Source organism: Myotis brandtii, unplaced genomic scaffold (assembly GCF_000412655.1).
Source record: "Myotis brandtii unplaced genomic scaffold, ASM41265v1 scaffold509, whole genome shotgun sequence".
NCBI classification, from domain to species: domain Eukaryota; kingdom Metazoa; phylum Chordata; class Mammalia; order Chiroptera; family Vespertilionidae; genus Myotis; species Myotis brandtii.
In genome coordinates, this window is record NW_005369409.1 from 204,178 (window position 1) to 215,733 (window position 11,556).

The 11,556-nt window shown below is 36.3% G+C and overlaps 1 protein-coding gene across 1 annotated transcript in view; it reads right to left on the bottom strand.

Moving 5' to 3' along the window:
* Positions 1-11,556, bottom strand: part of ATP7A (ATPase, Cu++ transporting, alpha polypeptide) — a 187,038-nt gene that overhangs the window by 71,976 nt on the left and 103,506 nt on the right. Inside the window, exons 3-4 of the mRNA XM_005877137.2 lie at positions 6,354-6,843; positions 5,109-5,834 (exon numbers count right to left, since the gene is read on the bottom strand). Coding sequence (XP_005877199.1) covers positions 5,109-5,834; positions 6,354-6,843 — 1,216 coding nt within the window. The remainder of the gene's footprint in view (positions 1-5,108; positions 5,835-6,353; positions 6,844-11,556) is intronic.

Here is an 11,556-nt window from a genome sequence, read left to right on the forward strand (position 1 = left end):
ACCATCTTGGCTGGCAGTTAATTTGCATAAGGATATGCTCATTAGCCAATGGGAAGGGTAGCGGCCGTATGGCTAATTACCATGTTTCTCTTTTATTAGATAGGATGATTACAGAACATTTCATCCCAAAGCAACAGCAGAATATACATTCATCTCAAGTACATGGAACATTCTGAAAGATAGACCACGTGTTAGGACACAAACTAAACCTTAATAAATTCAAGAAGATTGAAATCATATCAAGCATTTTCTCTGACCACAATGGTATAAAACTAAAAATCAATTAAAATAAAAAAAACTGAAAAAATTCTAATATTTGGAGGCTAAATAAAATATTAAATAACGAATGGGTTAACAATGAGATCAAGGAAGATATCAAAATCTTCATGGAAACAAATGAAAATGAACACACAACAACCCAAAACCTATGGGACAACCTGAAAGCAGTCCTGAGAAGGAAGTTCATAGCATTATAAATCTACCTCAAGAAGCCAGAAAAATCTCAAATAAATAATCTAATCCTACACTTAAAAGAAGTAGAAAAAGAACAACAAAGCTCAGAGTAAGTAGAAGGAATAAAATAATAAAGATTAGAGCAAAAATAAATGACATAGAGACAAAATAATAAATAATACAAATGATCAATAAAAGTAAGAGGTGGTACTTTGAAAGATAAAGAAGATTGACAAACCTTTAACCAGACTCATCACGAAAAAAAGAGGACCCAAATAAATAAAATCAGAAATGACAGGAGAAGTAACAACAGATACCATTGAAATACAAAGGATTGCAAGAAAATACTATGAACAACTATATGCCAAAAAGCTAGACAACCTGGATGAAATGGATGCATTCCTAGAAACACACAATCTTCCCAAACTAAGCCAGGAAGAATCAGAAAAACTGAACAGACCAATTACAACTAATAAAATCAAAGCATTAATTTAAAAAAAAAACTCCCAGCAAACAAAACTCTTGGATGGGATGGCTTCACAACCAAATTTTATCAAACATTCAAGAAAGAACTAACACCCATCCTTCTCAAACTATTCCAAAAAATTCAAGAGGAGGGAAGACTATCAAGCTCTTTTTTCAAGGCCAGTATTATCCTAATTCCAATACCAGATAAAGGCACTACAATGAAAAAAAATTGTTATCTCTGATGAACATAGATGCTAAAGTCCTCAACAAAATATTAGCAAGCCAAATCCAGCAATACATTAAAAAGATCAGCCCTAGATGGTTTTGCTCAGGTTAACAATGAGATCAAGGAAGATATCAAAATCTTCATGGAAACAAATGAAAATGAACACACAACAACCCAAAACCTATGGGACAACCTGAAAGCAGTCCTGAGAAGGAAGTTCATAGCATTATAAATCTACCTCAAGAAGCCAGAAAAATCTCAAATAAATAATCTAATCCTACACTTAAAAGAAGTAGAAAAAGAACAACAAAGCTCAGAGTAAGTAGAAGGAATAAAATAATAAAGATTAGAGCAAAAATAAATGACATAGAGACAAAATAATAAATAATACAAATGATCAATAAAAGTAAGAGGTGGTACTTTGAAAGATAAAGAAGATTGACAAACCTTTAACCAGACTCATCACGAAAAAAAGAGGACCCAAATAAATAAAATCAGAAATGACAGGAGAAGTAACAACAGATACCATTGAAATACAAAGGATTGCAAGAAAATACTATGAACAACTATATGCCAAAAAGCTAGACAACCTGGATGAAATGGATGCATTCCTAGAAACACACAATCTTCCCAAACTAAGCCAGGAAGAATCAGAAAAACTGAACAGACCAATTACAACTAATAAAATCAAAGCATTAATTTAAAAAAAAAACTCCCAGCAAACAAAACTCTTGGATGGGATGGCTTCACAACCAAATTTTATCAAACATTCAAGAAAGAACTAACACCCATCCTTCTCAAACTATTCCAAAAAATTCAAGAGGAGGGAAGACTATCAAGCTCTTTTTTCAAGGCCAGTATTATCCTAATTCCAATACCAGATAAAGGCACTACAATGAAAAAAAATTGTTATCTCTGATGAACATAGATGCTAAAGTCCTCAACAAAATATTAGCAAGCCAAATCCAGCAATACATTAAAAAGATCAGCCCTAGATGGTTTTGCTCAGTGGATAGAGTGTCAGCCTGCGGACCTAAGGGTCCTGGGTTCGATTCCAATTAAGGACACATGCCCAGGTTGCAGGCTCGATCCCCAGTGGGGGGCATGCAGGAGGCAGCCGATGGATGATTCTCCCTCATCACTGATGTTCCTATCTCTCTCTTCCTCTCCCTTCCTCTCTAAAATCAATAAAAGTATATTTTTTAAAAAAAGATCATACACCATAATCAAGTGAAATTTATTCTGGGGATGCAAGGTTGGTACAATATCCAAAAAACAATAAGCGTTATACTTCATATAATCAAAATGAAGGATAAAAATCACAAGATCATATCAATAGATGCAGAAAAGGCATTAGATAAAATCCAGCACCCATTTTTGATAGAAACTCTCAGCAAAATGGGACTAGAAGGATCATACCTCAATATAATAAAGGCCATATACGACAAACCCACAACCAATATCATACTCAATGGGCAAAAACTAAAAGCATTCCCTTAAGATCAAAAAGAAGACAGGGATGTCCACTTTCACCAGTTTTATTCAACATAGTACTAGAAGTCCTAGCCACAGCAATCAGTGAAGAAGAAATAAAAGGCATCCAAATTGGAAAAGGGAAAGTAAAACTGTTATTACTCGCAGGTGACATAATTTTGTATGTAAAACCCCTGAAGAGTCCACCAAAAACTACTAGATCTAATAAAAGAATTCGGCAAAGTAGCAGGATACAAAATTAATATTCAGTAGTCGGTGGCATTTTTATACACCAACAATGAACTATCACAAAGATTAATTAAGAAAAGAATCCTCACTAGCTGGCGTAGCTCAGTTGGAGTATCGTCCCATGTACCGAAGGGTTGCAGGTTCAATTCCTGATCAGGACACACATGCGAGTTTCATCCCCTATTGGGCACATATAGGAAGTAACCGATCAATGTTTCTCTCTCTCCATCTCCCTTCCTCTCTCTCTCTCTCTAAAAAAAAAAAAAAAAAAAATCCCATTTACTACTGCAACAACAAAAATAAGGTACCTTGGAATAAATTTAGCCAAGGGGGTAAAAGACCTGTACACAGAAAATTATAAGATACTGAAGAAAGAAACTGAGGAATATATAAATAAGTAGGGGCATATAACTTGTCCATGGATAAGAAAAAATAACATCATTAAAATATCCATCACACTCAAAGCAATCTACAGATTCAATGCAATTCCTATTAAAATACCAATGGCATACCTCACAGATTTTGAACAAATATTCCAAACATTTATATGGAACCAAGAAAGACTCCAAACAGCCTCAACAATCTTGAGAAACAAGAATAAAGTTAGAGGTATCATACTACCTGATATCAAACTATAGTACAAGGCTATATTAAACAAAACAGCATGGTACTGCATAAGAACCTCAGATTCTGTTCCATTGACCAGAATAGGGGACGCAGAATAAATTGACCTTTATGGTCAATTAATATTTAACAAGATGCAAGAGCATACAATGGGGTAAAGAAAGTCTCTTCAATAAATAGTGTTGGCAAAATTTGACAGATACTTGCCAAAAAAGATAAACTACACCACCAACTTACACCATACACAAGAATAAATTCCAAATGGATTAAAAATTTAAATGTAAGTCACAAACCCATAAAAATCCTAGAAGAAAACATAGGCAGTAAATTTTCAGGTATTTCTTTTAGCAATATTTTTGCAAATATATCTAATCAGGAGAGGGAAACAAAGGAAAATATTAAAAATGGGACTACATAAAACTTAAAAGCTTTTGTACAACAAAAGAAACCATCAACAAAATGAAAAGGAAACCCACTGAATGGGAGAACGTATTTCCCAATGATACATCTGATAAGGGGTTAATTTCTAAAATATATAAAGAACTTATACTACTCAACACCAAGAAGAAGAAAAAACAATTTAAAAAATGGGCAAAGAACATGAATAGACACTTCTTGAAAGAGAACATAGTGATGGCCAATACGCATGAAAAAATGCTTAACATCAGAGAGATGCAAATTAAAATTACAATGAGATATCACCTCATACCTGTCAGAATGGCTATCGTCAATAAATCAATGAACAAGTGCTGGAGAGTATATGGAGAAAAGGGAACTCTTGTGTACTGCTGGTGAGAATTCAGATTGGTGCAGCCACTTAGAAAAACAGTATGGAGTTTCCTCAAAAAATAAAAAATGGAACTGCCTTTTGATTCAGTGATTCCACTTCTGGGAATGTCTGAAAAAACCTAGAACACTAATTCAAAAGAATATATACATCCCTATTTTCATTGCAGCATTATTTACAATAGCCAAGATCTAAAACAGCTCAGGTGATCAGCAGTAGATGAGAGGGTAAAAAACTGTGGTACATTTACACTGTGAAATACTAAAAGGAAATCTTACCTTTTGTTACAGCATGGATGGACTCAGACAGTAGTATGTTAAGTGAAATAAGTCAGTCAGAGAAAGACAAATACCATATGCTCTCACTTATATGTGGAATCTAATGAACAAAACAAACTGATGAACAAAATAGAAACAGGAGCCTGGATACATGGAACAGACCAGAGAGCTGTCAGAGAGGAGCGGGACTGGGCAGCTGTATGAAAGAAGGTGAAGGGATTAAGCACAAAAAGTGTGTGTGTGTGTGTGTGTGTGTGTGTGTGTGTGTGTGTGTGTGTTGTATATATATAAAACATACAGAAACAGACAACAATATGGTGATAGAGGGAAAAGGGCGTAGGGACTAGGTTTGGTGGTCAATGTGGGGAAGGGAACAGGAACATAAAGAGACTTTGCTTGGGGCAGTGGGCACCCAATGCTGTGTGCAGATGGTGTTTTGTTGAGTTGTACACTTGAAACCTGTTTGATTTTGTGAACCAATGTCACCCCAATAATTCAATAAAAAACAAAATAAATAAATGAAAAATAAAAGAAAAAAGTGATAAATTACCTGACAAGGTAGCATCAAATCCCATATCTTCTATAGCTTTTCTCAAAGTTTCTGGAGAGGTCAGTAGAGGATCATATTCAACAGTTCCATTGGCATTTGCAAGGGATACTAGTATGGATTTTACACCTGGCTTCTTTGATATGACACCTTCAATAGACTGCACACATGAATTACAAGTCATGCCATCAATGTTTATCACAGTTTCTTGAGTCAGAGGCTGGCTAACTATGTTCAAAGGAATCTTTTGAAGAGATGAGCTGGAGGGAGAGTTTAAGGTACTCTCAGCTCCACTTATAATACTAACTCTGTATTGTCCTGGTGATACGGCCTCTATTGCTTTTCTCAGAGTTTCTGGAGTGACTAAGCTTGCATTGTATTTTACTACAGCAGATCTATTCTCTAAAGAAACCACTATGCTGCTTACATATTGGAGTGTAGATAAAGCACTTTCAATATTTGACACACATGATTTACAATGCATGCCATCTATGATGAAAGTGACTGTGGAATCATTGGTATATGATGGATTCCTTTGCTGTGATCCTTCTGAGAATTTGACTGGTGTGTTTTTTAGACGTTCTATATCAATACTTCCCAATCTGAGGTATTTGGGCTGCTTTTTGACGAATGCTGGAAAGCCCGCAGCTTCAATCTGCTTTTTTATTTCCTCTACTGTGATAAGATGAGGTTGATAAACAACAGTAGCTTCTTGGTTGTCCAGGGAGACTAATTAATAAAAAGAAAAACAATTATTTAATTCAATTATCCTTGGGCTACTTCAGAAAACATTCTATAGACCAAATCAATACCACACAAAATTGTTTCTCTCTCATTGCTGTTATTATCCTTTGTTAAAACAATTATTTTCTTTTCAGAAAATGTTATTGACATATACTGGAAAAAGTAAAAGATATGACCACTGTATCTATGGTCTCCAAGTTTCTGAATGCCTGAGTAGAAATATTCGTTATAAAGAAAACCCCAGGCATGTTGCATTAAGAACTCTGAACTCCATGAATCACCACCCCAACTGCCTTTTCTGCTAGTTCAAGACTCATGTAACTTTTAATCATTAGCTTTACTGATAATAATCCTGGGAATACACTATACCTCAGATTTCAATGAAGCAATAAGCATTCCAGTCCCACAGATTCAAATCCCATGCTTAAGAATAAAGCAGAAAGTTAAAAGGCCAAGCAGAAAACTGAGCCTTACAAAATAAACAAATAACACCTGATGTATTACCTTTAATTCGCTGAACACCTTGTAGTTTCCCTATCTTTCCTTCAATGGTGCTAGTGCATGAATGGCAGGTCATTCCTTCCACTTTCATCTTCAGCATGACTTCACCTGCTTGAGCCATACTATAATCTTCACAAGTTCCTGACTTTTTCTCCAGAGTTCCAGTATCTAAACTGAGATCCGGAACTAGCTCTATTATCTGATTGGCATTCACTAAAGAAGGAATTATTGTCACCACTGCAGTTCTTTGCTGAGGGGAAATTTTAATATCTGTGACACCCTTGGTCTTGAGCAATGTACTTTGGATATGGTCCCATGGTGGAGTCGGTGAAGCAATGGCACTTAGTAACACAGTGTTGGTTAAAACAGGGAGAGGGTTAGGATTGTGAAGAATAGCATCAAACCCCATGTCATCAATAGCTTCCTGTAGGGTCTTTGGAGTCTGTAGTTTAGGGTCATAAATAATAGTTGCAGTTTTTTCTTCCAGTGAAACCTTTGGAGGGAAATTTCAGAAGTCAGTTTAATTAAATTACATGACATAGAACCTAAAAACAATCATTGCACACTACATTTTAAAATGAAAAAAATAGTACAATCTACTAGTAATGGAGTTTCTCTACTACTTCTCAACACTACTATCACCTTTGGAAAGAAACACAAATGTCTTGTGTACCTACAGGAATGGTAAAGTTATATGTAGGTGTACATGACTCAGGTACTGATCATGCCTTTGAAACATACTCATAGACAAACACACCCTGGACCTACTACCATGACTGTGTGCATCTCTTTGGTTGATATATTACAAAAATTTATGATGTAGTCACTCACTCTCTCACACACACGTACACTGGGTTGGAAATCAGAAGATTTGAGTTCCAGTATCACTTCTCCACCTAGTAGCCAACCATACCCATTAGTTCTACCATCTGAAAAATGGGAAATATGCCCTATTGTCTTCCGGGTTGTTATAAGGATCAGATGAGTAAACAGATAGGAAAGCAGTTCTTTGCAGCAGCAAATAATATAAAAGTAAACATTGAACAACTAATATTTATCAAGAACTTATTATATGTGCCAAGAACTGGGATTCTCAGAATACAAAGCTGAGTATGACACAGTCACAGGAAACAATACTAGAAGAGAGAATAGAGAAAATGGACAGCCATTCATTCCTGAAAATATGGCTTCTTAGCAGTGATAATACCAGAATGTTGTAAGACAAACAGAAATCAACAAGGCTATATGAGGCAGGAAATTCCAGACAAATGGATGCACAAAAGTAGAGAAATATGACAGGCTGAAGAATTAAGCAACTGCTTTATTATAGGACCTCTTGTATGCCAATAATAGTTTAAAATTTATCCTATCTATAATAATAAAAGCGTAATATGCTAATTAGACCAGACATCCTTCCGGACGACCTTCTGGATGAAGCTGGGGCTGCAAGGGAAGCTTGGATCCCGGGTGCCTGCTGGCGGCCAGAGGGAAGCCCAGGTCCCAGGTGACGGAGGGAAGCTAGTGCCGGCAGCTGGGGGAAGGAAGACCTACTCTTGCATGAATTTTGTGCACAGGGCCTCTAGTAGGTAATAAAGAGCGATGGAAAAGTTAAGCAGGGGGGGTGACATAATCATATTTGCATTTTAGAGAAGAATCATTTTGGAGGCACTGTGGAAGATTAAGTTGGGGTGGAATGGAGTGACATGGGAGAATGGGAGATCAGTTAGGAGGTTATTGTAATTGCAATAATGGTACAACAGAAGTCTGAATTAAGGCATGAATGCTGGGGGTAAAGAGAAAAGGGGCAGTGCCAAGATAAAGTTTAGGAGGGCAAGACCTAGTAAAGAGAGTATAGAGGGTAAAAGAGATGAGTAGGATGACTTAAAGGTTTCTGGCTTGGGCCAGTGGATATCAGAGAGAGGAGGAAAACTGGAGGAGGTTAAGAGGTTGTAGTGGAGAGAAAAAAGATGAATTTAGTTTTAGACCTGTTGATTTTGAGTGGTAATAGGGTATTAATGTTCTAAGGGCTGTTAAATATGGGCACTATTATCATTATTATTGGTTCCTGCTAAAAAGCTTTGTTCCATAAAATAAAAACAACCCCAAAAATATAATTAAAAGTAATTCAGAGTAGGAAATCTCATTTTAAATCAGCTACAATAGTTATATAGTTAAATCTTCCACTTATTTTAATATATCATATTTTATCTCTCCTTTAGCTTCTCCCTCATCATTGATGTTTCTATCTCCCTCTCCCTCTCCCTTCCTCTCTGAAATCAATAAAAAATATATGGGGGAAAAAAGCTGCAGAATAGCCCTAGCCAGTTTGACTCAGTGGATAGAGCCTCAGCCTGCAGCCTGAAGGGTTCTGGGTTTAATTCCAGTCAAGGACACATGCCCAGGTTGCGGGCTCAATCCCCAGTAGGAGGCATGCAGGAGGCAGCGGATCAATGATTCTCTCTCATCATTGATGTTTCTATCTCTCTCTCTCTCTCCCTTCCTCTCTGAAATATATATATATAGCCACACCACATATAGTTTGGACATATATTTTGAAAGAGATTCAATATAAACATAGCCACTATAAAATGAAGGCTTTTGTGTCTTTAAAGAGATTTTCTTTTAAACTCTAATATCACCAGCCTGAGGCCAAATGATTTTCTGATTAGGAAAATTACTTTAAAAATTTAAACATTTAAGCTAAAGGGGATGACAGAGGTCAGATGAGGGGTGGGGAAAGAGTGACCATAAAGGGGCAGCACAAGGGAGTTTTGGGTGGTGATGGGACTGTGCTATCCTGGTTGTGGTGGTAATTAAATGAATCTATATTTGTGTTAAAATTCAAGAAACTAAAAAATAAGTATAGAACTGTACACCAAAAGAAGTCAATTTTATTGTATGATAATTTTAAACATATATTAAATAAGATTAAAAATTCAGTTCCTCAGTTTCAATAGCCGTATTTCAAGTGTTCAATGGCCAATGTAGCTAGTAGCTGCCATACAGGACAGGTTAGATATAGCACATTTCCATCATTGCAGAAAGTTCCATTGGACAGTATCACTCTAGGTACTAATCTTTCTGATAACGTACTAACATTTTAAAAAAGGAAGGGGGATTCTTTTCCTTTTATGATTACATACATTTTACCATGTATCTATTAAAGAAGACCTGGTTTTGAGATTTTTGAATTTTTTATTTCTTTAATTAAATTTATTGGAGTAACAGTTAATATCATTATATAGGTTTCAGGTGTGCAACTTTATAATACTACATCATCTGTATATTTTATCATGTGCTCACCACCCAAAGTTTAGTCTCCTTCTATCACTGTACATTTTTATTGTCACCTTAAACCCCTTTACCCTCTTCATCATCCTCCCACCCCTTGAGCTAATTTTCCCCCTAAAAAATGTCAATTTATCAACATACCCAATGAGAAATTATTCTCAAAACTTATTTTTTAAAAGCAAAATTTACTTTGTCATTAGATGTTTTTCTGCACTCTACTGCTTCAGCCTATCTTCTATTGATAAAAAGATGTAAGGAAATAAGGAAACTGTATATATAAAATACTATATAAAAAGTTTTATTACCCTATGTTTTTTTCATGCTGCAGATTGGAAAACATTTCCTTATTTAGTAATTTCTATGTGTGTGTTTTAAAACAAGCAACCACACTTACACACAAAAATGTTCCCCTTGTTCCCTTTTGCAGTAATAGCACTCAACTTTTCCTCTGAATGTTAGATATCAAAGAGACTTTTCAAGCCTAAGATCTCAAAGGAAACAAAAACAAGCAACTCCTTTTTTCTATTAAGAGAAAATTCATATAATGATTATCACAAAACTGTTCTGGATGCCAAATCCTTGAGCAGGAAGCTAAAATAGCATTTATTTATTCAACAAATATTGACTGCATGCTTATTATATGCCTGGCACTGTGCTAGCTGCTAGGTATACAGTAGTGAAGAAAAACAGGTACAGACTCCATAGAGTCAGAAATTGCTTGTAGCAGTCTGATTCTGGTTCTGTCCAGTTGTCCTTTCACATGATCACCACCCACGAAAACCACCTCTGCCTATTCCCCACATTGTTCCAAAGTTCAGCTTGTCTTTTTCTCAGAACTTTTCATTAGGGACCAAAGCTGTTATTTTTATTTTCAGAGTAACAATTTTCCCATTATATCAATAGTTCCTTTGAAAATAAACATACAACAAAAAAAGGAGACATATGTACTACTATTTGTAATACTTTAAACAAGAAAATAAAAATTTTTAAAAAAGAAAAAAAACATACAACAGTCTATAAATAATGAATGTGGTTCATAGAAAGAACTCAAGGGGGAGGACTAGTCACTGTATTTAGATGAAGGCAGGAGTGGGAGAGTAGAAAAGAAATTAAATGTTCTCTGTGCCCTCAATAACATTAATAGGGATGTAGAGAATACTAACTGTCTACACAGATGGCAAAGATCCATTATTTTAATGCATAAGGTGTTCTTTATCTATTGAAATGTCTAAAATATGAAATTCAGGCATAGTATACTTTATCTGTATGTGATTTCTGTATAATTTGCATAAATATTGAAAGTCTGTATCAGCTATTCTCAAGCACGATGAAATCTAGAACGTAGGAGAAATCACCCTAATTCCAAGAGCTGCGGTATCTTGAGGTACTGGGCCAGATAATCCCTTTTAGCTCTACTCCTATATAATAAAAGCCTAATATGCTATGTGTCCAGTCGTCCAGTGATGCATTTAACCAATCAAAGTATAATATGCTAATGATATGCTAAGGCCGCTCAACCACTTGCTATGATGTGCACTGACCACCAGGGGGCAGATGCTCTGACCGGTAGGTCAGTTTGCTGCTGGGGGCCAGCTGATTGGGACTGAGCGAGATGGGCTGGACACGCCCTGGAGCTCTCCCGCAGTTTCTCCCCAGCTGGCCAACCTCCCACATCCCTCCCTGGCCCGGATCGTGCACTGGTGAGGTCCTTCAGCCTGGCCTGTGCCCTCTTGCAATCTGGGACCCCTTGGGGGATGTTGGAGAGCCGGTTTCGGCATGATCCCGCAGGCCAGGCCAAGGGACCCCACTGGTGCATGAATTCGTGCACCAGGCCTTCTAGTTTTCTATAAAAGCTAAAAACTATGTCACTACCACTTCTTGGGTTGTCATTAGTACATTTCTCTTTTGTATTCAT